This window comes from Apiospora aurea (genome assembly GCF_038362705.1).
Source record: "Apiospora aurea strain CBS 24483 chromosome Unknown utg000009l_segment0_segment0, whole genome shotgun sequence".
NCBI lineage: Eukaryota > Fungi > Ascomycota > Sordariomycetes > Amphisphaeriales > Apiosporaceae > Apiospora > Apiospora aurea.
In genome coordinates this window covers 226,192-252,793 of record NW_027117396.1, presented here as the reverse complement: position 1 = coordinate 252,793, position 26,602 = coordinate 226,192, and the positions used below count along the sequence as shown (strand labels likewise).

General features: G+C 53.6%; 9 protein-coding genes across 9 annotated transcripts; 2 read left to right on the top strand and 7 right to left on the bottom strand.

The window, feature by feature from the left end:
• Positions 1–968: 968 nt before the first annotated feature.
• PG986_013190 (uncharacterized protein) lies at positions 969–2,214 on the bottom strand (the record flags this gene model as incomplete). Its single annotated transcript, XM_066849412.1, has 2 exons — positions 969–1,593; positions 1,748–2,214. The coding sequence occupies 2 exons, from the start codon at positions 2,212–2,214 to the stop codon at positions 969–971; spliced, it is 1,092 nt and encodes a 363-aa protein (XP_066693555.1).
• A 3,660-nt stretch (positions 2,215–5,874) lies between these two features.
• PG986_013189 (uncharacterized protein) lies at positions 5,875–6,549 on the bottom strand (the record flags this gene model as incomplete). Its single annotated transcript, XM_066849411.1, has 2 exons — positions 5,875–6,141; positions 6,205–6,549. The coding sequence occupies 2 exons, from the start codon at positions 6,547–6,549 to the stop codon at positions 5,875–5,877; spliced, it is 612 nt and encodes a 203-aa protein (XP_066693554.1).
• A 2,818-nt stretch (positions 6,550–9,367) lies between these two features.
• PG986_013188 (uncharacterized protein) lies at positions 9,368–11,037 on the top strand (the record flags this gene model as incomplete). The annotated part of the gene is made up of 2 exons (XM_066849410.1): positions 9,368–9,672; positions 9,732–11,037. The coding sequence occupies 2 exons, from the start codon at positions 9,368–9,370 to the stop codon at positions 11,035–11,037; spliced, it is 1,611 nt and encodes a 536-aa protein (XP_066693553.1).
• A 3,586-nt stretch (positions 11,038–14,623) lies between these two features.
• On the bottom strand, positions 14,624–16,399 carry PG986_013187 (uncharacterized protein; the record flags this gene model as incomplete). The annotated part of the gene is made up of 1 exon (XM_066849409.1): positions 14,624–16,399. One exon carries the CDS (start codon positions 16,397–16,399, stop codon positions 14,624–14,626), a length of 1,776 nt encoding a protein of 591 aa, XP_066693552.1.
• Positions 16,400–16,622: 223 nt separating this feature from the next.
• PG986_013186 (uncharacterized protein) lies at positions 16,623–17,696 on the bottom strand (the record flags this gene model as incomplete). Its single annotated transcript, XM_066849408.1, has 1 exon — positions 16,623–17,696. The coding sequence occupies one exon, from the start codon at positions 17,694–17,696 to the stop codon at positions 16,623–16,625; it is 1,074 nt and encodes a 357-aa protein (XP_066693551.1).
• Positions 17,697–19,896: 2,200 nt separating this feature from the next.
• On the top strand, positions 19,897–21,288 carry PG986_013185 (ATPase- V1 complex- subunit C; the record flags this gene model as incomplete). Its single annotated transcript, XM_066849407.1, has 4 exons — positions 19,897–20,227; positions 20,287–20,381; positions 20,441–20,532; positions 20,592–21,288. Coding segments are annotated over 4 exons (1,215 nt in total), but the record flags the coding sequence as incomplete, so codon positions are not given.
• Positions 21,289–21,527: 239 nt separating this feature from the next.
• PG986_013184 (uncharacterized protein) lies at positions 21,528–22,403 on the bottom strand (the record flags this gene model as incomplete). The annotated part of the gene is made up of 3 exons (XM_066849406.1): positions 21,528–21,899; positions 21,966–22,218; positions 22,396–22,403. The coding sequence occupies 3 exons, from the start codon at positions 22,401–22,403 to the stop codon at positions 21,528–21,530; spliced, it is 633 nt and encodes a 210-aa protein (XP_066693549.1).
• A 937-nt stretch (positions 22,404–23,340) lies between these two features.
• PG986_013183 (uncharacterized protein) lies at positions 23,341–23,645 on the bottom strand (the record flags this gene model as incomplete). Its single annotated transcript, XM_066849405.1, has 2 exons — positions 23,341–23,589; positions 23,628–23,645. 2 exons carry the CDS (start codon positions 23,643–23,645, stop codon positions 23,341–23,343), a joined length of 267 nt encoding a protein of 88 aa, XP_066693548.1.
• Positions 23,646–24,420: 775 nt separating this feature from the next.
• PG986_013182 (uncharacterized protein) lies at positions 24,421–25,126 on the bottom strand (the record flags this gene model as incomplete). Its single annotated transcript, XM_066849404.1, has 2 exons — positions 24,421–24,450; positions 24,503–25,126. The coding sequence occupies 2 exons, from the start codon at positions 25,124–25,126 to the stop codon at positions 24,421–24,423; spliced, it is 654 nt and encodes a 217-aa protein (XP_066693547.1).
• Between the last annotated feature and the right edge of the window lie 1,476 nt (positions 25,127–26,602).

Below are 26,602 nucleotides of genomic sequence, written 5' to 3'. Positions count from 1 at the left end.
CCGTAAAAGAAATGTCGATTAATAACCAGACACGGCTAACTGCCAACACATACCACCACATCTTGCTTTTCTTTCGCGGCAGCGACAGCCCACGGCAATCTTATTCTATTCGATATCTCACGCGTGTGCATTACATCCCGCGGCGTCATGGTGTTGCGATATGCTGTACCATATGCGCCAATGCCTGCTGCGCTGTTGTATTCGGTCCGATATCCTACGCGGTGCGTATGTACGAACGCTCGCTTCCGAGCACTGTGGCCCCTCCCACACCATCGCCATCCAAACACTTTTCATCGTTTCGCATCACAGAAAGAAAGACAGTTGCGTATTCCCGAAAACAGTAGGCCCAGGTGCGCCGGGGGGACTGCGTGTGTGCTGCCGGGCGGATCCCGAAGGAGAGCTTGCAGGCTGCAGATGGCCATGGCCTGGTTCGTGTTGTGTGAAGGTCGCAGATGATCATTGTCATCTCTCTCATATAGCCAGGCATCCGGTGCCGACTCGGCAGCAGGCCGATGCTTCCGCGCCTATAGTAACCAAAAGCCAGCATTACATCCAGCCAAAGTACGTGCCTTATGTACTTGTGAGATTGCGTGCCACATCTTGGCGAGCTTCATGAGTTTTATTGATACCACACCGGTCGATGACAAATCCATGGTAGTAGGTAGTCTATTACTACAGGTTGCCTATCACCTGAAACTAGTTTTGACACTTTTGGTATTTCCTCCTATGAGCGTTCTTCTCCAAACTGTCTGCCCACCGACTCGGCTTTTAAGGACACTGGAGTCGCAGTCGCAAAGCCAGGTCGGCCGTCGTATTGCAGAGCCGGCGTTCCTATACCGCGATTGTACGGCTGCATCTAGACAGACACACGAACGGCCGAAGCTGGTGCCTTCAGCATATCTTTGCTTTTTGTAATTTGTACCTTATCATCCATCCTTCCTGCTTGATGTATGCAAACATTGGCTTGCTTATAGCAAGCTGAAGGGGCTCTTCTTCATCTCCGGACTTCTTGGACTCATAGGCAGCATGAACAGCTCGTCCTCGGTTTCCTGACTTTTTGCGCCGGGCTCATCACCACTGACAATGGCGTTCAACGAAGCAACCGTGCCCGGCGTCCCCATTTTTGCCACCCCGGCGGCAAAGGCCGTTGTCGACGGAATCGCTATGTCCGAAGTATCGGGAGACAGTGAATATAAATGATGTTGTTGATGACCTAAAAAGAACCATGAGCAAAGAGCTTCTCCCCTCGTCGGAGCAAAAAGGTATAGGGAGAAGTAAACCAAGTCAGTGCTGTGCATGGGGCTGGGAGACTTACCAGGGGAGGAGGTGGTAAAATCGGATGCATTTGTGACCAACTTGAGGCCCCGCAACTTCTCACCGAGTCGGCCTCCCACCGGTGATCTTGGGCTTTGTGGGGTAGGCGGAATATGCCTCGTGTCAGGAGCTTGTCCAGCGGCGTCAGGGTTCGGCAGCCCAAAATGTTCGGCGATCCAGTCCCTCTCCTGCACCGCCATGACCAGAGCTATGCCTTCGCTGTTGTTGCCCATTTCGCGGCGGATTTCGTTCTGGAGCTGGGACATACGCTTTTTGGCCCTATATTTGATGCAAGGTCAGTGGCTATACGTCACATTTCAGGTTGGATGCTGCCGCCTGCTTCTCATCTAGGCAATGCCGCCCAACCTCGCAACTACTTGGTGCACTTGAGGTTCATGACGCATATACGGTCATGCTTAGGGGTTGTACGAACCATATTGTATGCAGCACACCCCTTTTTCCTACATCTTTTCTTGTGTCCACTCCAAGGGCCGGGGTATATATCGCGGGCATCGGTTTGGTGCTTAGTACGCGGCCACTTCGGAAGTGCGAAATTTGTATCACGGGCGGTACAGTGATGTCGGAGGGTATCAAGAAATATACTCGTTGTGTCTCGCTCCCATCTCTTTCGCTCTGGGCCGGGATCTTGGTTGTCTTGCCTTCCCACGACACCTCCCAGCCATCCTGCTCGCTACATACGGGAGCGTCCGGCCTGCCCGAATCGCCTGTTGCTGGGTTCCATTCGACCAGAAGTATTTTTGTCCCTTCGTTGCCTCTCCCGGTCTCGAACTCGAAGCGGGCTAGGGCATCCTGCGAAGACGGCGTGACGGGAGAGTCTACAGGGCCTGTATCCGCCGCGGGGATATCGGGTTCGGGGGCATCGATCGTGGAAGCCGCCATTTGTGCTGGCGAGCTAGTAATCTCTTGAAAGACAAGAGTGATTACGACAGGCCGACCTCTCTCAAGGTAACTCTGCGAAGACCCGACTACTTTAGCCGCAAAGCCCGGGTAGATGTAACCCTAGGCGACAGAGAAACAGAGCACTGGCTAAGCTGAGCGAAAGCAAGCAGCACACAAGCACCACTCACCGCGCCTGGTGGTGCGTGGGATTGATCAGCTGCGACGCGGGACCGACACCACCTATACGACCCCGTTGGAGATAAGAGCAATATCGGATGCTCGTTGGTGTGCGCCCGCAGGCCAGCAAGCACAGGTAGCTAGCTGTCTTGGAGTGACGCGTCGGCAAACAAATCCCACCTGTTCGATCGAACAGGGCTGATGAGGCCGGTGACAAACAAGACTCGTGAGGCGAAAACGGTCACAGGAGATCACGAGATAGAGAGAGAGGGGGAGGGAGAGGGAGAGGGAGCAAGTAAGGTCAAGTGATGATAGACAAATGCGGACTAGGCGGCCCGGAAGGCTAGGAAGCTATGATGGCCGGCGGCATTATTTGATCCTGAGAGGAAGAGCTCCTGCCGGATGTCGAGGGGATCTCAGTGTGCTTCTTTCGGAAGAACCGCCCACGCAGCAACAATATGCGGCGGGGGTAGATGAGCAGCCACGAGAAAGTCCATTTATTTGACTTGTCGTGGGCATGATTTTCCTGACTCAAAAAGGGATCCTTGACGCCTTGGCGGGCGAATGATTACGGTACGGCCAAGGGACAAGTCCGGGGTGGGTAATAGGGTCGCCTCTTCGCCCGAGGGTGATTGCGGTGTGCGGTGTGGTTGTCCCAGATGTCATGTAGCTCCAAGGTACCTTGCCTCTCCCGTCAGACAACAGCTATCCCCATCTGCAGTCGAATGAGCGTCGACGAGGCCAGGGCCCGGAGCGTGACGGAGAGCGCCAGAGAGAGCTCCTGCTATTAATAGAATGGCCTAAGCACACCCACGCGCAATGGCGGCATCAGAAAAAAAAAGAACTTGTGGACCGTTGTTGGCAGAGGGTGAGGGCGCTGGAGTGGAGTTCCCACGCGAGAATGAGGGGTCCTTGATCCTGTACATTTTGGGAAGGATGACTGGCGTCGATCTCCAACCAAACTGTCGGCGACGGCATCCAAACAGATTGATTAATCGCCCCTCCCCTCCCCTCCCCCCTGCCACACACAATCGCACATGCACGCACCTTTGAGAAATGTTCGGAGTTTTTTTTTTATTAGTCTTCTTTCTTCACATGTAATGACCAACGTGGAGAACTGTCGTGTCCTGGCGACAAATGACCAAAAAGAAGAAAAGAAAAGAAAACACGTCTCTCGAATGAAGTCGGTAGGGTGGCGATCGGTTGGTGGTGTTGGTTGTTTGAAGCTGAATGTTGGAAGAATATCTTTAACCTACTTAGCGATGGCGGCTGCCGGTGCTTAGCTAAGCTAACACCTTTTCCTGCTGCTGCCGTTTTTGTCCTCTGCCTGCAAAGATCGACTGGGCAATATGTACAGCTCGACTTCAGTCGATGCACTGGAGCGGCCCAAGACTGCCAGCGCGGGCCGTCTCAGGCGTCGAAGAATGGATGGATGCTATTGGGTTATTGAATGAGCGCCATTCTAGACGTCCGTCCTATGTTGATGAAGTGCGTAACGCCGATGAACTAGGCACGCAACGACAGTTCGTACTAGGTGGCGGCACAACAGTCACCCCCAGGCCGCAAATCTTTGCTTCATAGAGACGGGCAGACGGGCTATCAGTCGCCGCCAGCGTTTGAAACAATGGCACAGTACGGGGTAGTAGGCAGATCTCGTTGGCAAAGAGATTTGGGCACGTCATGGAGCAGCAAACCCTACTTTCGGCATTCGGATTGCATCGCATTGTTGCAGTCTAATTACCTCATCCAAGTCTTTCAGGAGTTGTCGCGACGAGCCGATCGAGCCGAGAGCGCAAACGAAAACCCCATCGTAGAGTGGAAAAGAAGTTGGGACACGGGGGGCGACACGGGAGCACACAGGAGTTGCCCGTTGCCTAGGGACGACAGCCTATTCAACGAGGTTCCAGGATACCGACAGTGAGAGGGAAAGGTAGACGCCCGATCAATTAGGTAGAACGATGCATGCAAGGTATTACTAGCAGTGCTTGAGGCAACGGGCGCCAGCAGCTTCCGAGACCGGCCAAAAAGAGCTGGAAAACAGACTTGCAGCCCAAGATTGAGTGAATCTTGTTTAAATGGCGACGACGGCGCCTTACAGCTGTACGTGTAGGGGGATAGATAAGCAGACCATGGATGTACCGCCAGTCATGCAGGGAGGCCAATGGCATACCTACAGTCACAGCAAGTTCCCCAGATTTGAGACTGCCCGGCATCTTACGGAAGGTCGGAGAGGGAAAGAAGAAGTTCTAGTGACTAGTAGTGCGACCCCCACATAGGTACGAAAGAACCCAGGTAAGGAAGGCATGGAAAGGTAAGGGGCAGGCTGCCAGGACTCCAGGAGGCGGTTCCGGTCCGAAGCCTTAACCCAGCAATGGCTTTCCGTGCCGGGATGGCTTCTTCACACGGCGTGGCTTGGGGACGTGCCCTCGCCTCATAAACGAACATTTTAGGCTGGCTTGGAGAAGGGACAGGGTCGTCGTGAAAGTATGACAGCAACCCCCCCCCAGGCAAAGCTCGAAGGAGGTGTTGTGATCAAGAGGTAGAATGGCTCGAGATGATATGATATGCAAAACAGACCCTCTGGGAATGCTGGAAGCGAGATGCCGATCCCTTCCGACTTGGAGCTGAGGTGTTGGGAAAACGCGGTGCTGTTTTACGACAACGCCCTCTATACCTGCAAGAGGTGATGCGAAAAGGAACCAAATTCAAAAGTTGACAGCGCACCTTGCTGCCCGGCTCAGTCACTCACCTTGACGACGATGACGACGGGTGGGCACAGAAACAAACGCAACCGTTAGACTGACCGATGGACGATCTCTCTCGCCCTGGTGATATCACCTGCCTATTTACTGTATGAACTGTATACCTTTACTACAGTTTTGCAGATGGGCACGACTTCCGACGAACGGGCAGACGGGGTCCTTCTATCCATCGACCATCTCCATCTGCAGTACCTACCTGTCGGTCGTATCTCGTGCTTCGTTCTGCTCTGTCTCTGTGCGATGATAAGGAGAGAGGGCGATGGGCAGGGTTGTTTAAGAGCGCCAATGAGATAAGCCGGAGTCAGTCTTAGCAATTTGCAGAATGGCCGGAGAAGGGCCGGTAAGAAATCGGTGGGACCCCTCTGTCCATCTTGTTGCGTCGCGGGGACTCCATCTCTTTCTAGTCGCACGCACTGTCTGCCAAGAACGAGTCGCCCTCTTCCCGCTTTCCCGGAGTCAAGTGACGAAGGGTGAGCCTGCAATCGGTCCGCGACGTGTCCTAGGAGTCTGCGTTCACGATAGTTTCGTGGATATCCGGACGGGCACGCGTGAAATTATGCCGAACTCAAACTTTTGGCATCGGCCAGATTATGTACAAGCAGCCAGCTCGGCTCAATCCAAGGTCGCGATCTGCATGGCCATTTTTACCTGACCTGGACATCCTACGACTACGTACGCCCCGTGGAGAGAGATTGACAGCACCTCGCACACTAGCTGCGGCTCATATCGCGCTGTCGCCATCGCCTCGTAAGCTTTCCGAGAAGCTTTGCATCCTCCAGGCTCCAGGACGGCTTGACCAGACAGACCAGGCCAGAAACTGCTGAGACAAGTGGGAAAAGGCTAGCCCTGAGAGAAGTGCCGAGTCGCGATGCAGATCGTTTGGTAATAGCATCCCAGCATCCAAGTATGCCAGCAGTCGTATGTACAAGTAGGTACTCATGGACCCATCGGGGTCACCCTCGTGACTTCGAATGCTGCCAATGTGCGTCTGTGGGAACGTTTCTTTTGCGATGATCCAACCTTGCGGTGGCCGAGAAGAGCAACAACTCACCACAGGTAAGCGGTTTGTGGTGTGTGATGCTTGTTTGACACCGCAACCGATCGGCCTGCTGCCCTCAAAAGCCAAGCGGCCATGGCCCGGCATGAGCTTAATAAAGGAGGCACCTTGGGCAAGGAAGCCATGGCGTGGTTTGGGACCAGGAATGCTCCCGCCCAACTCAGCCGAGTCAGACTGCCGGCTAAATGCAGACGCGAGCTCTAGACCAGACCGCAGAAGCAGGCCCAGGGCCTGCCAGATCGAGACCGGGGGCGGCTCTTCGACTGCTGGCCGCCCCTGGATTGCAATGTGTTGAAGCGATGTGGCAGCTTTTTGGGGGGGGTTCGAGATGACTCCCATATCTCCAGAGTGCGACCAGACAGCAGGCGTGTGTATGTACAGCCTGGGAAGAGCTAGCCTTGTCTATCGCTTGTGTATCTATCTATCTGTGTGTCATACGGAGGTGGACCGCCGTCATGGCCGATAATCGCCTTTTGATAAGGGTTCTTTCTGAAGGGCTCTACGGGCCGACTCGTATGGGTTTGACGACGACAAGTGACTTTCAAGGGCTCCGCTGGGGGACAGCAGACAGGTGTTACTCAGTACGATAGATATCTGCGTTTTGCGCCAAATCGTACGTATTAACGTCATGCTGGGAACCGACTGACTGATTCGCGCAAGGCTAAAAAGGGTAGCACCGCTGCTGATAGAAGGGATGTACTGGATTGTGCGTGTTGAAAGGGCTTTCCAGGCGGGAAGATCACTCGCTCGGGCGTGTTGTTGCACTCCACTATTTGGCCGGCCAAACCGCCGCAAGTAGTGCTCCGTGGACCCAGGCGTGACCACCGTCGGCCACTGGAGGTGGTAGCTGGTTACGTTTCTTCTGCTTTTGCCCACGAGAGTAGCCCCGAGACGGTAAAGAAGAGGGCGAAGAAGAGCAAAAAAGAAAAAAAAGAAAAAAAAGAGCCGTAGTGGATGTCTGCCGTGGGACCCAAGAAACGGTGCACAATCCCAAAAGTCTGAACACAACAAACAATAGCCACAACAACAGAGCTGGCACCGGCATGGTTGACGAAGAACCGGCGTACCTTGATGACTTGTATAGATCAAACCCTGTACCCAATCTGGGGCTTGTGTAAGCCGGCCAGACAGCCAGGCCAGACGCAAGCCCCTCAGCAACAAGTGTTGCAGTAGCCGCAAACTCTACAGGCTGGGGACCCTTTGTTTCTTCTTCTCGCCTACGACGTCGTGGGTACATAGCATACATATAGCACGCAATCACGCAAGAGAGAATGGAGTTTAATAAGAGACATTGCTGTCTGGTGGTCTGCCACGAGTGAAAGAAGACGTGCAAGCGCGTCGGTAACCCAATAGATGAGGAGGTACGTACAGCTCAGCGGTTACAGTCGCAGAGTATGTCGGTAGGAGGGAGCAGTAGGGGGAGCAGTAGGTAGTAATAATGTGATATCCATATGACTTGCAAAGATGGATGTGAGGTATCGTGTGTGCATCAAGACCATCAAACGTTGGATAGGTACCTAAGGTAGGTTTAGGTTGCACTTACAGCAAACAAGCAACGCATACACACACAGCACACAGCAGCACATCACACAATACGCATTGCAACTGCACCAGTTGCCAGTTAGGTGCATCAACGTACTTGTATTGATCGATCGGGTGGTGAGGTGAGGTGAGGTCCAACGGATGCGGATGCAGAGCAGCCAGCAGCGGCCATACCTGGCTGTCGTAACGCTCCAAGGAGAGAAGGCAAGAGAGTTCAGACCAGCAGAGACAGACTGTCCCACGAGCAATACCCGGCCAAAAGCCAGCCCAGAGCCAGCCAGCCAGCGCTCGCTCGCTCTCGCCAGTCCAGCGGGCCACACGCGGCGGTACCCACCGCTTGGCGAGCTTGGGCTTGGTAGTATTATGGTGAAATGTCGGCCAAAAGAGAAAGAATAGAAAGAAAAGAACTTCTCCACGCTCCGTAGCTCCCCGTCCGTCTCTTTTCGTTTCCGCCGTGTCCTGCTGAGTCTTGAGTCCTGCTGAGCCTAAGCCCAAGCCTGAGCCTGAGCCTGAGCCTGAGCCTGACATCCATCGTCGCTTGTCGCTTTGCCCAGACACGCCCCAGAATCTCCACCGGTTGCTTCCACACACACCCCTCCACCCCTTCCCCATTACCCATTACCCATTACCCATTACTCGGCCTCTTTTCCCATTCCGACCCCCAGTCTCTCCAGTAGTCTCTTGTCGCTTTTCTCCAGTTCCAAGAGATCCCCAAGAACCTGCCCTTCTGAGCCGCTCCAGCCCAGGCCGACTAGAAGAATACTACTTTTGCCTACCGTCGCTTTTTCCAGGTCTCCCGGTTTCAATTCTTATCCTCCCCCTCCCCTTGCGTCCAGTCTTATATCCTCTTGTTGGCCCCGACGCCCTCATTCCCTGCGCAGCTCAGCTCTGGTACTCGCCGGCTTATTAGCGATTCCCATCACTGCCACTAATACTACGTGGCGGCACATCCCAATTAAAGGAATCCCATCGCCAATCACCCCCCTTCAACCCACGCCTGGGCCCTGACTCGGCCTCCTCTGCGCTCAACTCTTTTCCGTGCGACACAGCCTAACGCTCTCGACGCCCTTTACTCAACAGCCCGTTTGTGACGGCCTCAGGACGATCTGCCTTCCTTGAAGGACGCCCCCTCCTTGGACGACTCGACGACTCTCCTAAACCCGGTATAGGATCCGTTCGCATTCCTCGCTTCTCGCCGAGACCCGACTAGCGACAGGCATTTTGGGCCTGGTCTGGACCACACGGTCTACCTTGCCAGCAGGCGAACAGACGGTGGAACTGGCACCCCGGGTGTGCAGGTTGGGCTGATTCGAGACTCGGAACGTTGGGTGCCCGTCGAACATTTTATATTCGCCCGCCCACTCGTTGCCGGTCGTATCGTTCCGCCGCGATTCGGCCGTCTATCTGAAGTTCCTACCGCCGCCTCAGACCGACTACTCGATGTCCCAATATGCTTGATTCGCGACCGACAACTGTCGCCCGTACCAGGTTCACTCCTTTGGCTCCCCCTGCCTTGTAAAGGATTAGCAAGTACTCAGTGCCTGCCTGTCCTTCGCTACGCATTGAAGTCCCTATACTATCGACAGACGATTGTTGTCACTACATACTCTCCGCCATGGATCCTCCTCACGTAACCGAGTTCGCTTCACAGCGATACTTTGATAAGCTCAAACAGCTTGCCGAAGCGAAAGACCGACAGCCGCCAAATGCCTCTCATCTTGACGGTTCGGTGGTTAGCCCAACCTCGACCTTCATCCTCCCCATTGGCGCCTCCAAGTTGCAAGAACAGACCGACGCCGAAGTCCTGAAGACAGCGGACAAGAAGCGGCTCAACTTCAAGTTTCGCTCTATAATACCGCTACGAAACTTAACCGAGCATGACCAGCGGCGCCTGCCCAACGAAAATGCTCACAAGAAGAGGTTTGTGGAACTCCAAGTCGGCCTGGGTTGATTGTCGTTTGTTAACTCGTGTTATGCAGGGCGGCTTTTGATCAGCTTTTTCTGGCGCTCCCTAATGAACTGAAAATCCAGATCATTGCATCATTGCCATTATCAGATATATTAAACCTACGACTCGCATCTCGGTCGTGGCACGCCATGATCTCTTTGAACGAGTTGCCGATCGTTCGTTATCACCTCAAACACCACATTCCGGCTTATGCGACGCGGCTATACCCGGTGCCGGAGGACAGAGCGGCTGTCAATATCCATTATCTTTGTGGGATATGGCATCGATTACATGTGGCGGCAAAACTCGCATTTCTGATTTGCGAGTGGATTACGAAGGAGCTATTTCTCCGGAGGACCGAAGAGCAACGGCGGGACTTCTCTGTGCAGCGTGAGCGAATGCGACGTCGCTTGATACCTCTGCTGTTCACTCTGTTTCATTTCTTCGAAACATATCGAACCCTTCACCTGCAGTATATCGAAGAGCACGGCCACGGTCTTATGAAGGAGCCTTATACGGTGAACCCTATTGAGGCTAAGATCATGAGTATGTACGACGACAAGACACTGCTGCATGTACACCAGGTTTTCCCCATGGTAGTGTCGTCATTCTGCCGGAGGCTACGACCCCCTTCATACGTCGGTCGTGTCGAAGGAGCTTTGCGTGGTTACATGCACGGGAAGCCCAGCGACGAGATTTATGTGACTGCGTTGTGTGTCGGGGGATTGCGACAGTGCGAGCGTTTCTGGGAAATAAAGGGCTACAACTCACGAAGAGGCACCGTCGACGCCTGGTACAACTCGGTTACCAAAAGCCCGGCCACGAAGACTCCGGCTGAGCTAGCAGGGAAGCCACGCCGGGGACTCCTAGGGTTGAGCCGTAAGAAGTCGTCCTACGGTGAGAAGGACGATTCTGGCCCGGGGTCCGAGCCGTTGCCAACTCTTTCAAATACACGTGCGCGCCGCACATCAGATGCCACGCGACGACCGAATGAGGCCACAGCACCACTATCCCAGGCCACGATGTTGGAAAGTCTGGTCTTCGACACCAGCATGTCAGCTGGGATGCCAATGGGCCCCTTAACACGCGAGCAACTGAAGCTCGTTTTACCGGATCTCCCCGTTCTGCAACAACTATGGATGCAGACCGCTGAGGCTCTCATTCTAGATCGCCAGATCGTTGAGCGACCGCAGGATATCAAGAGGAATGCCGCGGTGATGCTAGACCTCATCCAAGAGGATGGCGCAGCAGACCAGGACGAGTGGTGGTATGGCCGAGTCGCACCCGAGTCAGTCCGCCCACCGCTAGAATCGATTGACGAAGATCCGATCGAATAACGGCCAAGGATATGATTTCCATCCAATGTCACGAATATATCCTTACCGGACTACATTGTTTGACGCAACGTTTCCTACTTTACATCATCATCATCATCCTTATGATCATCATTATTATCATCATCTCTCTCTATCTCTCTATCTCTCTTGTTTATTTTATACCCACGAGAAGTCATTGGCATTTGCAGGCGTTCCGGTTCCGGTCAAGAGAGGCTTAGGTCGGAAAGCACAGCGGCCCTGGAAGCGGCGGCGTCCACGTTGGAGTTATTTTCTTTGTCATATGGATTGGACGGACAGATGGTCGAAATGAGGACTCTTTCGACACCATTTTTTGAGCTCTACATGCTGCACAGCTTCTGTGCATAGGCGCGGCGCCTTGGGGAGGGCTGGTGGCCAGGGGGCAAGGGAAGCCCAGATAAGGGGTTAGGTTGGCGGAGCGTACCAGATAGACGATACCAATCCTAAGGGAAGGCAACATTGCTGTGCCTCAATCGCAAACTCCCACTCTCCTCCATGACATGACGATGTTTTGCGTGCATGACTTGACGCCGAAGAGGGAATGTGGGCTGGTTGGTGCCCGAGTATAGTCAGACGGGACTCGATCGTACCACTCGCACGGGCTGTACCAAGCAAAGGAGACTTGACTGACGTCGAGCGACGAACGAGCAGCTCTGATTGACGCCTGGCCTTCCCGCCGCGACCTGCCGACCCCCCCAGGACAGGCCAGGACAGCCCAGGAGGTGGTACTGGCCCCATCTGGTTGAGCCAGGCGTCGTCCGATGGATTACCTACATATACCCACCGAATATATGGGGAACCTCGACACCAACGTCGTAGTACCCTGTTTTCTTGCCAGCTTTCCCACGGGGTCAGCGGCTCCCCATCGCTGTCTGTCGGAACACCTGCGTCTCGCTGCCCTTCCTTTCCTGTTTTCCTGGCTCGTCACGCACCATATTCGGCCCGTTGCCCACACAATCATCTCATTCAGGACCAGAGATTTGCCCGCCACCCAGTCCCCCATCGTGATCTGTACTAAGTTTTTCCCCTTTATGTTTCGTGGAGTTGTAGCGTCGGGCGTTCCCGCATACATCCGATTGCTTGTGTGAGCCTCTCTTGCACACGTCCCGTCTGCGCGCACTGTGTATACAGAGGACTGCCGACTACGGTTTCCGACGGTCAATCCGGCGTGGGCGCGCGCGCGCGTCGCTTCCGTCTTCCTTTTCTCTTTAATCAATCTGAGGCTGACGCCAGCGGGCTCTTGCTTCCCCCAGAAAACAAAGTACGAATACCGACGGGGGTTTTTTGGTGGCGGAGGCGAATAGGGCAGAGGAAGAAGAATAGAAGGTCGATGATACCACAACAGGAACTATAGCGTCGTCTCGCCACCCTGCCCTTACTTTTTCTAAATGCTGTGATTGCAGCATGTTGCTTGGTCGTCACTCAACCATGGTCTACTGAGCTGTGACCGGAGCGAATCAACTTTCCATCTACATACCTGTCTGTGACTACACTGAGCTTCCTTTTGCGCATTCGCTACGGTCTGGTAGATTCTTTCGATAAGCGAGAGCCGATCCCCCCGGGGAGAGTTCATATCCGGGCCAAGTAGCCGTATCTGTCCTTACTATACTGCTAGCACCTATAGTATTGACCTGGTATACTCCGTCCGGCCAGCCTCTGTTCCTTTTTGTTCCTTTGTCTACTAATCGGGTGGGATCTATGTGATTAACAAGACCAGCCTAACGACTTTCAGCCCTTACAGCCGATACGACAAAAGTAAAACTGTGGAGTCTAGCTCGCGTGTCCTTGCCCATGGGCCGTGGAGTCGGAATGGATCTCGATAGCGTGGCACCGTGAGGCCAGCTAGCGGGGAAAAGGAAGGGGGAGGCAAGAGAAAAAAAAAAGGCGGAAGGAAGAATAAGAAGAAACAGAAGAGAAACATGGCTACTTTCACTAGAGCCTCACCGGCCTGTTTCTCTAGCTAAACTTTAATCGATACCCTCCAACGACTACATATCATTAGTACAGCAATGCCTTTTTCTTGGAGACATTCAGCTAGAGAGAGATAAAGACCTCCGACCCGGGGTTGCTACGAACACGGCCCCTCGAGCGAAGAATGCGGCTTGCTAGATAAGGCACAGCAACAAAAACAACAACGCATACGCATTTGTGTCGTATGTATACACTAGATCAACCGATCTGTTTTACCTATCTGGGCACGAATTTCTACAAAGACAACGTGGCCGGTCGATCCAGCATGACGGCAATGACGATAAGTGGTGAGATCCCCCGGGGGTCTAGGCCTGCGTTGACATGTCACAACTAGTCTGCATACGCTCTTCTCCAGACACACTAACTAGGCTGGTTGCTAAAACTAAACCCCGGGGGGGTACGAGGACAAAAACAGCTGGAGAACAAGAACGGCGCCCCTCGGGGAGGAAGGGCCGGCGCCCGCGCGATGAGAAAAACCAAAGCGGAAAGGGAAGCAGGAAGAAGCTTGATTCAAACAGAAACAAGAGCGCGATAGGTTCGTTCTACTGCTACCTTAAGTGGGTAATTTGGCCGATATAACCCCATATCACCTACGGCGAATCGGCTACCAACGACTAGTCTCAGCTTTTTTTTTAGCTTTTTTTTTTCGAATCGGAATTGGCTGGCTGGAGCGCAATGGCACTTGAGGAAATTCATGGGCCTCGGCTCGGGGGCTTCTCATGACTCGGTCCATCGTGGACCGAGAGACAGGAAGCCGCCGCCTTGGCCTGCTACTAATAGTGTCCATCTGTTTTGTTCAGGGGGAGGAACATGGCAAAAGTCTGGGGAGACCAGACCCCGTGATCGTGAATATTCTTGATCGACACTAATACCCACACACATCATGTTATCCTAACGTAACCAAGTACGTTGGCAGTGACGAGCGGGAAAAGAAAGGGAGTCGGTGTGCATCTTCGGCCTCCACATAGAACACGGAACGATACGATCGATGAAGGCAGACTGCACGACTGCTCTGTTGCCATCCAGTTGGTTGCTCGAGAGTGGACTTTGCAAGAAGCCGGGATCTATGGCCAAGTGGGAAAAAATGCCTGCCTATACTCAACATCGCTCGTTATGTCTATTAATACAGGGGGGTAGTGGGGGAAATGGATGCGAAATCCGGCCACATGGCTACAGCAGTGATTCACCTCCATCCAAGGCTCTGCTCTGCCCGAACTCACTTCTCACACCAGGGCGCCTAGTGAAACCTGCAATGAACAAGATGTCGCAAAGAGAAGAATCGTAAGCAGCAGCATCGTGGAAGAGGAACCGACGTGGCCGATATTTGCCCAGATATTCCATTTATTCATCCTTCGTAGCGCAGTGAAACCCAAGTATAGGAGTCCAGGTGCGGCTGAAATTACGTCGAAACTGCAAAGGGAATCCCCCGAAATCGCCGCCCAAGAGGAAAACAAGATAGGAAAAGAAAAACGCCATTCATGATTCGTGGCTTCAAGGGTAGATAATAGCAGACAATATCAGGTAAAAAGGCTGAAAAAAAGCCCCTCGCAAAATGCAGACATAATCAAGCAAAACATGGTTTTTCGTCGTTACATCGTCAAGACCACCGGTTTCGGTAGCCCGTATTTATACCGCTTTTGTTTAGGCCGCTGGTGTCGTACCCGCCGTTCGTCATGGCACTGTTTGGATATGAAGTCGCACTTGAGCTACTGTTGGTGCGTTGGACGCTGCTGCCCAGAGCATATGTCCCTGGACCTCCCATGCTCATACTGCTATGAGCCGTGCTAGAGTCGAGCGCTCCCATGTCGAACAAGCTCGGATCAGAAAAGGAGGGAAATGAAGCTACACCACTGTGGGAGCTTGCGGGGGTTGGCCGTGATGTCCCGAAGTGTGGTGACTGTGTCGAAACCCCATGTGCAGCGTTACTGGCTGCCCGGTATGAATTTTCCATGGATGACGCCGAAGTTGTTCGTCGTGGGGCGGAAAAGGAAGCATTCGGGTGGACAGAACCGATCGATGGCGATGCACGAAATGAGTTCTCGGTCCCCATCAGGGGCGAGTTGTTCTGCGTCCCAAACTGCGGAGAATGGGTCACATGGGATACAAGTGTAGTTCCCGGGGAGTTGGTCGTCATGTTGTGTTGCTGGCGCGGATTCGATGAATAGGCGCCTTGTTGTACTGTGTAAGAGGGACTTTGGTTCTGCCCATAGTAATTCGGTGCGTTCGCCGCCGTCCGGTTACTTTGTTGGGAAGGCAAGCTGGTTCCCATCTGAGGTGGCTTGGAGATATGTGATGGGGTGGGAGACACCGTCTGTGCCGTCTGCTGCTGTTGACGCTGTTGCATCTGTTGCATGTGTGGGTGATTACTGCTGTTGCTCTGCGCGCTTTGCTGGCGGCTTTGCATAGATGCCGTGAACTGTTCATAGTGTGCGGCCAAGCCTTCAGCCGGTGCAGCAGGGATAGAATGCCTACTGGCTGCTGATGTCTGCTGCTGCTGTTGCTGCTGCTGTTGTTGCTGCTGCTGCTGTTGCTGTTGTGGCTGTTGCTGTTGTGGCTGCTGCTGCTGCCTCTGTTGGTGATTACCGTAGGCTTGGTAGTTTTGCTCGTTGCGCGCCTGGAGCGCACTGAGCTGGTCATACTCGGCATCGAGAGACTTATCCATAGGCTGACTTGGCATTACCGTCGACTGCTGCGACGCCTGATGTGGTAAGTCCGGAGATGCAATTGTGGAAGTCATTGCGTGTGCCATGGTCTCTGTAGCTGGTGCTGCTGCCACCGCAGTCCCCACGCTTTGTCGCTTTGCCGCAGCCGAGTTCGATTTTCGAGGACGTTTTGTAGGCGGACCAGACGTAACACTAGGTTCCACAGGCATGTTCTGTTGCCTGTTGACCCCCAAGATTGCATCGACTGCTGCAGTATCTGGTTGTTGAGACGAGAAAGTGGACTGAGCTGTTGTATCAAGCGTGCCATTCCCGTTTGTGGTTGTCTCGGCCCCTTTATTGGGCTGGCGCTTTCGTTTGGCACCGGAAATAGTCGATGCCTTCACTTGGGGAGTAACTGGTTGAGCATCTGGAGGCGGAACGGCGTTCGGGGCAGCAGCGTTCGGAGCAGCATTCTGAGGTGGCAGCTGCGTACGCTTGTTTTTGTTTCCACCGCCGTTGACTTGACTGGGAGCAACTGTGCTTACATTAGGTGTGGGCAGAGTTGGTGGTGGAATATACGAGGTACTGGTCTGCGGTGTAGGAACTGGTGTTTGCTGCAAGGTTTTGGATGCTTGGATCGATGAGTTGGTTGCTGCATTAGCTTTGCCCTTGGACCCCTTGGACCGCCCTGTGCTACTTTTGATCGGAGTCGAGCTCGCGGCCTCCTCCATGCCAGGCACAGCCTGGAAGTTACTAGGTCCAGCTGAGGATTGTGTTTGTTGCGGTGACTCCTGGGAGCCTGCTGCTTTGGGTCGGTTTTTAGAGCCTTTTGGCCGGCCTCTTCTTTTGGCAGATGATCCAGGCTCTCCAGAGTCATTGTTGATAGACGTGAACCCAGTCGCCGGGGTTACATTATCCGACCTGATATCAGAAACGCGTGGAGGTGTCAGGAGATCAAACACCCTCCCTCTCAACAATATCCCCATCTGGATCAGCTACAGCCGGCTCTTCATCCACATCCACCCAACTCTCGTCGTGGGCAGGTTCCGGCTCATTCCTCGCTTGCTGGGCAGGTTGCGAAGCCGGCGCAACCGCAGCAGCTTGGCCATTCGGTTTGGATCCCTTCTTCAACCCCTTGTCTCTCCGGACCTTGGTCGCCTTGCTGCCCTTTGGCCGGCCTCTTGGGCGTCTTGTCGGAGCAGCTGGGGCAGGTGGAGCGGCAGGGGGCCTAGGAGGCCGGGTGAGGTCCGGGAAGATCTCGGAAATCCAGCCGACGAAAAGGTTACCAGCACCATTGGCCTCGCCGCTTTCAGGGAATTTCCCATCGGCGGGAGGCGGTGCGTCGGGGATGCCACCAAAGAAAGCCAGTGCTTTGCAAACCTGGTCCACAACAGTTGCGTGCGGCAAGCTGCGGATCAGTGTGAGCAGGCGGGCTTGCTCCGCCTTGACTTCTGCCGCAGAAAGGGCTTGATGTGGTTCGGGGGCCGGTGTTGGCGTGGTTGCTGGAGCAGGAGCCGCCGGCGCAGCTGGAGCAGCTGGAGCAGTTGGAGCAGTCGCAGTCGCAGTCGCAGCCGCAGTCGTGTCCGTATCGGTGGGGGTTTTGGGCGGTCGTGGGCGCGCATAGTTGGCTCGTCGGTGATGGGATACATAATGGGGTGTTTCGGCAAGCTTTGCCTGCAGGGCGGTACTTTCGCTGTTGCGCTTCGCCGCCTCGTACCTGGCCTGACTCTCGTTGCGGTTTGCAAGTTCCATGTGCATTACATTGAAGTTTCCCTTCATCTGGTCTGTCTTGCCCTTCAGTTTGCTAGGGATCGGGTTTCGCACACGGCCGTCCGAGTGAGCGCCATTATAGGCTCGGTTGTCTATTCGGAGACCTGAATGGCTGAGGCCGGGCGTATCGGAGGCCGACTCATTTGGAGCAGCCGTGAGCTCGGCTTGGCTATCAGTACTGACAGACGAGGAAGCGGGAGCGGGTAGTTGTTGGGGAGAATCCAGGGCTGGTGACGCATTACTCGCGGCAGTGGCCATTGGATCCAGCAGCCGCGATCATGGCCGTCGAGGCGAATCTTGGCTATGAATCCCAAGCTGCAGAACGTATCTGTGTATTGCTGCCGGTCGTATCCTCTTGGCGTGCACCGATTATGGCCCTTGGAGATGGACGCTTTGCCGCAAATACGTGTCCCCACGTCCCTATCGGAGCATATTTCGTTCAAATGATTCCACGCTCGTTCCTATACTGCTATGGTCCGGCTCTCGGGGGCGCAGTGCCGGCTTCCTAAACTGTATGGTCGCGTCGCAGTAATCCAGATGTGGGATGTGCAAGCAGTGATAATACGTCGGCTTTATGACCAGCCTACTACCTGGAACGCTAACGAGCGCTGGAGTGCAGTGCCCGCCCAATCTCAATACGGAGCAATGCTAGTTGCACTGCGGACTCGACATAAAACGATCGTGGAAGATGCGATGGACGATGAGGGCGGCACAGATGACACGACCACAGCTGGTGGTGAAGAAGGAATTAGAAGGTATCGGATGATGGCTACAGAGACAATGGAGGCGATCCTGTACAACGCCGACGATGTGAGAAGGGGAGGGGAGTCGAGGATGAGTTCAGCTGCTCTGGAAGACGGGATCGATGATTGATTCCTGGGACCAGGTTCACCACGAATGGCGGGCTCGGTTGCTTGCTGAGCTAGCTAGAGTTGATTTAGTAGGTCGGTCGGCATGTAGGTAAGATGCATGTAGGTGTAGGTAGCATCCAGCATTCGGGTGGTGTTCACAGTAAGTGGTGCGGTCTCTTTGGTCACTTTGGTCACTTTGGTCTCCCAGGTTCAGTGTCCAAGTCCAACCCTTCCATTTGGGCACAGAGTCACCGTAAGTAAGATGCTAATTTTGGCCTAGTGTGGCTCAATCACTGATCGGCAACACGAGCAATGCTTTCAACAAGTCGGGTGGCTGGCGCATCAACTCAACTCAACCTGAACCTGAACCTGAACCGCCCGTAACTTCTGATACAAGCAGGTGCTCATTAGGTGGCAGACTTTGTACGCCCCGATACCCCTAATCCACCACCGGGTCGTCCAGTTTACTTACTCACTGGGCTGGGGGGGCATGGTGCTTGTTGTGCACTCGGAAGCGCACGAGGTTCTGGCGCGCAACTTGGGGAAATAAGTCAAAGGGTTTCGAAGTTTGAGTTGGCAGGGAGGTAAATCGATCAATTTGACTGGTGTAAAGTAGGAGGTAGGTTAGGGGGTTCAATGTAGGCCTACAGGTAGGCACATAAAGTATGTACTCTGAACCCTGCACGGTACAGCTTTTCGATCCATCTTTTTGGTAAGTATTTCACGTATCGATTGTATACCAACGTGACCGGTGTTGCTTCCACCACTTGGTTCTCATCACTCCGGATGCTTGCTTGATCAGCTCGGATCAGCTCTGACCAGCCAGAGGGATTCCGATGATGCACCTTCCTGCCTCCCTTGCCTCTTTACACACTTCCCGACTTACTGTACTTCCCACTTACCTACCTAAGGACCTAGGTACTGAAACATGCAGTTGATGTGCGCAAGTGCGTCTGGCTACATGGGTAAGGTACGGATAGACAGACCTACCTACCAGTAGGCATAGTTGCAGCCGCAGCAGACACTTGCTCATTCGAAGTTCCGAGTAGGTGCATGCGCATGGGGAGCGGGAGGTAAAACATTCGGTGCAATAGAGCGACTCAGTCGAGTAGTCGTAGATCGGACACATCAATGATCAATGCTGGTTGTGATCGTGGGGTAACATGTGTCTGCGTCTGCATCTATGTACCTACCTAGGAATCATTCTAGACGGGCTACTGTTAAGGTGTTCCCCGCCTATCAGAGCACCAAAGCACCCATCCAGTGGGCCTTGCTCGCCCAAGCCCAAACAGCCGACAGGGCCAGCCTGCTAATGTCCTCATCACCTAACCTGAACCAGGGAGCAGCTCCAACTACCTCCAGCGCGCTAGGTCCAATAACGTCAACCTCAATCAACCGCCCGACGCACATAGACATAGAGCTCGCAGCTGCCTCACTCAACCTCCAGCTTCACCAACGACACGCCCCTTTCCCCCAGCCGCGGTCGCGATATTGGATAGCGTCTCTTTATTCTGGAGCTGCAGGTCGGTCAGAATCCCACAAGCTGCTTGCTTGCTTCCTGCGCAGCAACACCAGGCCTCCTGCTGAGCAGTTATCCCGCCTAACAGCTCGGCACAGCATCGCTATCACGGCCAGCATCTTCTCGACATCCCTACGCCAAGATGAAGTACTGTCTAGTGTCCGTCCCGCTGGACGCCGTCGACTCTTCTGACGAGCCCATTGATGCGCTCAAAGGCATCATTGGCGATAGCGGAACTACCCTCCCCTTCGCCGTGCCGGACTTCAAGATCGGAACCCTGGATGCCCTTGTCCAGCAGGCCGATGACCTCGGCAAGCTCGAGGCCTCCTGCGACGGCCTGGTCGCCAAGGTTGCTGAGTCCCTCAAATCACTACTGGACGATCAGGACAAGGTCGACGAGCAGAAGCTTGTGAATGACAGTATGCATGCAGCCCACCCTGACCAGTAGCTAGGATGGCCATACTCACAAGCACCTCAGAGCCTACCGACAACTATCTACGCACATTCAACTGGAATAAGGTCCGATATCGAGCAGACAAGCCTATTGCTGAGCTGATCGACACGCTTCAAAAGGTAACACAAGCACGTACAATCATCCATGGCTTGCCGCAGCTGACTCGTGTTTTCCGCAGGAGCTCGTCACTGTCGACAACGACGTCAAAGGAAAGCTCAACCAGTACAACCAAGTCAAGACAAACTTCGCTGCGCTGCAGAGAAAGCAGACGTAAGTCTTCGCATTCCCTCGCTGCCCCAGGCTACTGCGGTGCGCTAATTAGGACTCAGGGGCAATCTCACGACCAAATCCCTCACGCCTATTGTCGATCCCTCTTTGCTCATCCAAGATTCCGAGTACCTTGAAACCCACCTCATCGTTGTCCCCGCGAACCTGAAGAAGGACTTTTTGAAAGGCTACGAGGGCCTCTCGCCCATGGTTGTGCCCAGGTCAGCCACGCAAGTCGCCCAAGACGAGGAGTTTATACTGTTCACAGCAACAACGTTTAAGAAGCACAGCGCCGAATTTCTGCAAAAATGCCGCGAGAACAAGTGGACTCCACGTCAGTACAAGTACGTGGAAGGCGGTAAAGAGGAGGAGCAGAAGGAGTTTGACCGTGTCGCAAGGGAAGAGAAGAAGGTTTGGGGTGAAGCGTTGCGACTCAGCCGCACCGGGTGGAGTGAGAGTGTCATGATATGGGCACATGTTCTGACACTTCGGGTATTCGTTGAAACTGTGCTACGGTACGGTCTGCCGCTCCAGTTTGTGTCTGCCTTGGTAGTCACAAACCCGAAGCTCGCTAAGAAGGTGAAGTCCAACATGGACTCGGCATTTTCACACCTGGGCGGCAATGCAGTTGGCCGCGACAAGAAGGGGAGGATTACCAAGGACGATGCGGCATTGACGTCTGAGATGGCGGCAGCAGGTCTGGGTCACGGAGAGAGCAATGAGTACACGGCCTACGTGTACTACGAGTTTGAACTTTAAATCTTCGTTTTATGAGACGATGAGCAGGAAGTAGTATCATTACGCAAATCAAGCAGGCGCCAGATTGAATGAAAGTTATCTTTCGCATTGTGACAATCGGAAAGGGGGGTCAGGGGTAGTGTTCATATGATGACGAGGCGTAGATGGTATCAAGGCAATGGTGGATGACAGGGTCGACGGGTGTTGCAAATTCGTTAATCAGATCTTATCTAACGTCGCTAGACCCGTCTCTCTATTCTCTATTTGCTCTTGAGCTCAATCAGGCCCTTGGCCTGCAGCCACTCGACGATCTGGGCAACGCACTCCTCGACGCTGCTCTCGTGGGTCTTGATGACAATCTCGGGGTGGTCGGGGGCCTCGTAGGGGGCGCTGATGCCGGTGAAGTCCTTGATCTCACCGGCGCGGGCCTTCTTGTAGAGGCCCTTGGGGTCGCGCTGCTCGGCCACGGCGATGGGGACGTCGACGTAGACCTCGATGAAGGGGATGGGCTCGTCGGTGCTGCCGGCGGCCGAGGCCGCGTGCAGCTCGCGCGCCGTCTGGCGGTCCGCCTTGTAGGGCGAGATGAAGGAGGTCAGGGCGATGGTGGACGAGTCGGCGAAGAGCTTGGCTACCTGTTTCGTTTGTTAGTCTCCCTCCATGTGGTAGGTAGTACTCCTCCTTGGCGAGGAGAAACGTACCTCGGCGATGCGTCGGATGTTCTCGTTGCGGTCCTTCTCGCTGAAGCCGAGGTCCTTGTTGAGGCCGAAGCGGACGTTGTCGCCGTCGAGGCGGTACGAGGCCAGGCCCAGGTGCAGCAGGTGCTGTTCGAGGGCGGTGGCGACAGTGGACTTGCCCGAGGCGGAGAGGCCGGTGAACCAGATGGTCATGCCCTTCTGGCCGCGGTACTCATTGCGCTCCTTGCGCGAGAGCGACGGGTGCCATGTGATGTTGCTGCATGCTTGATTTAGTACATTGCCGTGATTTACCTTTTGTCTTTCCTGAGGGCTGCGCGACGATCCCGATAATGGAGGGGTAGATTGATAAAGTTGGTGGGGTTGTAGACTTGAGTGTCTTGGAGGGGCAATAGGCAGAAAGGCTCAACGGCACATAGGAAGAGGGAATACTCACGATGCCATTTTGTGTTTTATAGTTCTTTTTGGACGGAACTTTTCAACTGAAAATAGGAACGAATGAAGGAGGAGTACTTGTAAGGTGGTATCACTTTTTTCCCCCAAGAAAACACCTCAAGCCAGGAACCTCTGCCCCCCAAAGTGCCGTTTCCCGCAAGAGTCTTACCAATGGAGAATATCCATACCAGATTTCCGGTTCCGCACCGGAACTGCAACTAGGTACACTAAAAGCCCTGGAGTATGACGTGATTTGCGTGAACGACCTGGAAGTAATTGGCGCGCCGCGATTCAAGCCGGTTGGGCAGTTTTACCTCAACTTCTATACTACCTACCTTGCATAAACTATTTGTTTTGACAATGTATTCAAGGAAAATGGGCTCGCCTATACAGATGGCGTAGTTCATTGCATAACACTATACTACTATACTACCTGCCTATGGTGACTTGATTGGTATCTTTTACTGAGTACTAAAACAGTTCTTACTATATTGTAGAGATGGTGGTGGTCGAATAGGCGAGACAGAGTCATACTTAGACATGCTTCACTTCGTTAGCCACAGACAGACTCGGCGCATAAGTTATTGAGTGGATAGGTAACTATACGAATAGGGGAAGCGGTAAATGGGATCGAGGTAGGTGCTTATAGCAACTAACATACAACGATAGGCCTGCAGCGTTACTCTCCAAGAGCTGCCGGTGTCTAGCGACCTGGGCTACCCTACCATTGGAAGTGTACTTAAGACATGGTGCCATTTTAGGATATATCATAAGTCAAATAATTCATTAAGTAGGGTCAGATGATTGCTATACTCAACATACTCGTCCTTATGTTTCTCCTACTCTCTTATCCCTGAGCAGGTCATATACCGGCAGACTTCCGAGGGTTTGTTTTCAGTATCTATTTCCTTCTCGCTCTCTCGACCTCCGGCCATATACACTTTCGTTACCCCAAGGCATCCCCGCCGCCGCCCTTGTTGTCGTTAAACCAGCCGAGCCCGCGCATTTCCCTCCTGGATTTTGCCTTCTTGAAAGATCCCGGGTCCTTGTTGACGGGCTTGACGTACCAGCCGCCTTCGTGCCGGGCAAAGCCAGGTGGTGGCTTTTGTATCTGCCATTTCGATTTGCGAGAGGAGAAGAGCTGCAAAACGAGCAACATGATCAGCAAGTCCGATTCCTGCTGTTCCCCAATTCGCTGAGAGGTAGGTGCTGTGGAACAGAGAAGGAACTTACACCGAAGAACCACTCCATGTTGCTCACAAGCAGGGTGTCACCATAACGTGGTTATATATAGAACCAAAAAGGTGGGTTTCTTGACGGAGGCAACGAGCAGAACAGGTGTAGTTGAATTAAATCACAGGCTGAACACGATGCACTGATGAGTTCATATGAACTGGGGATCGGCACAATAATAATGGTCTTATATAGATACCCTGCGATATAATCCCAGGGCTTCCGTGATGATATGGTTCTGACAACCGAGCAAGCCCAATGAAATACACCTTTGCACGAGTCGGCCCTTCTGATTGAAAAGCGCAATACGTTTACGGCGGACGTGCTTACCAACCTCGTTTATTGTCATATAGTAAGCTGGGGCGCAGCCTGTTCAGCTGCCGTCTGCTAACCCACCTTTCCATAATTAGGAACGACAGAATGGACACATCAGGGTGTATGTCCCAAGTAACGTACGTCCTCCGCTGATATTAGGACTCATGAATCTGTATCATTTAGCTGGTAGAAATTGACCATTCTAAAGTCTTGCGTTACTCTGAGTATGAGAAGGCTAGTACGCGCTTAAGTTGCGAGCCCCCATAGTTGTTATATGCGAGCTAAACGACTCGACTCTAATCCATTAACGCCTATATCGAACATCCAGTTCGAAACATGTCTCGGGCAGGCGCCGGGTTGGGGTAATGTGTCTTGTCCCGATTTGCCCATGGAACAGATAATATAGTGTACAATTCGGTTTATATACAAATCTAATGGCTTCGTATTTATAATAGAAGACGTCGCTGTCTAATGTCGCTTATTCGACCGGCATGACGTTCGCCATCATCTTTAATCCGCGGTTAGTATTGTGGTTGCAGGGGGGAGGGGGTGGCACTTACAGCAGCCTGTTTGGGGCTGATGAATAATCCCGTGGCCTCTGCAAGCACGACGGGGGTCTCTCCTTCGCCGACCAGCGTCTCGATCCGGCCTTCGACCCAGGCTTTGCGGCCCTCGACCTTGGTCGTCGTGCCTCTCAGGACAACGTATGTGCCTGCGGGCGTAGGTGCCCGGTAGTTGATGTTTAGGTTGGCCGTCATGGCGACGCCGTGAGGCAGAGCGCCTAAGCAGCAGCGGGCCAGTCCCTCGTCCAGCATGGTGGCCAAGAAGCCGCCGTGGACAATCTTGGGGTGCCCGCACAGCTCCGAACCCAGATACGAGATGGACACGATAGACTTGCCGCCGGCCTCAACCCAGGCGAACGGGGGAACCACAACCTTGCCGGGGCCGCGCAGAGTGCCGGCCGTCAGATTGTTGACTCGGAAGGGTTCCGGTATTTTCAGATGTGGGCGCGATTCGGAAAAGTTGGTCTTTGTCCGCATCTCCCGCGTTAACCAGTGGTTGGCTATGTATTCCTCGACCTCGATCTCCTGTTGGTCCTCCGGCGTGAACATGAGGAGCGTCTCCGCATCAGTAGCGGGCTTGAGGATCCCATTGAGGGCCGGCAGCGCAGGGGCGGCAGTCATGGCGAAACCGAGGGAGGTGAAGACGGCACCAATCGCTACAAAGTTGACTGCCCTTCGGACAAACGAGGGTCTGGCTTGTACTGCGGCGGCTGGTATGATAGCAAACGATTGTAAGTAAGTGAAGACCGTACGCAACAAGACAGTTCTTATATGATATAGCCAAGTGTGTAACTGACTCGACCAAGGGCCAATATAGTGGTGGTGATTAGGGAAGATGCGTTGGTAGGTAACGTACCGGACTGGGAATATGTTCTAGAAGCTTGTGCCTGCAAGAACGGCCTATGTGTACTTATGATCCGGCGCGCCGGCGCAGAGAAAGGAGAGCGAGCCGCTAGGGCGGTGCATCGGATTCGCATGGCGTCCATCTTTTGGTGTGCTGGGTTGCCCGCGGAAGGGCCCCGAGGTTGACGATGTGGAGGGCTTTTTTTTTTCTTCGATGCGCTCCGGAGATTATCTGTCGAGCAGCACGCGGAGCAGGGATGGTAGATGGACAACGTGGTAGACCGGTTAATGGGCCCCCTAGACGCCTAGGGGCTAGAGCTTCTAGGCGTTCTCAACGATTTCGGCATAAGATTTCCCTGCATGACACGTAAGGACGCTATTGTGTGAATATTCAGCAAAGGAAGAGGATCCAGAGGAGGAAGATGCCGAGGCATAGTCGGTGTCTGTCGGTGGGACGTTCGTCCGGCGGACCGATAGCTCAAATTGGGTAGAGCGATATGGCTTCAACATGTAAGCAGGATCGGAGTACATGTCAAGCAATATTCAAATCTATGTACATGCTAGAAGTGTCTTCTTTTCTGAAGCTAACATGGCTCATCCACATAGGTTATGTAAGTATGCACATGTAGATATCTCCATATGGCACCAAGCGCCCGGGATCGGTAGATGCGATGCGTTGGGTGTGCATCCTTGGGTCCTCCCACTGTAGGCACTGCAAGTAATTGCCCGGCTAGGCGGTGTACAACTGAAAGAGGCCTGCTGTCAGATGGAATCTGCCTACTGTAGGGGATCTAGGGGCCAGTTCCCACTCTACGTCATTTAAGGGTAGCACCCAACTTAGTGGGGCGCAGCAAGCAAACAACACTGGCGATTGCTCACTCTTGTTGATGCACCAGATTCCAGGGACAGGACATCGTTCATCGTTCCGCGTCTACTAATACCCTTGCTTGGGCCTGGCTGAAACTCAAAACAAACGTGGTCGTAACTAGTACGTGGCAGGCTGCCATCATGAATGAACCTTCCCGATTCGCAGATGGGCAAGCCAATGATCGACTGTTCCAAGCCCTGACTAACCCCTCACTGGGTACTCCTCAAACCTGCTTGCACTGCAACTTCATACGACGGTGTACGCATCTCGCTGGCATCATAATCATGCAGTGTGACCCTTGATGCTGTTCCTCCCTGGTGACATAAGTCATATATAGGTAATTAAAACGAAATATCGGGACAAAATAAACATTTCCATCTCCTACT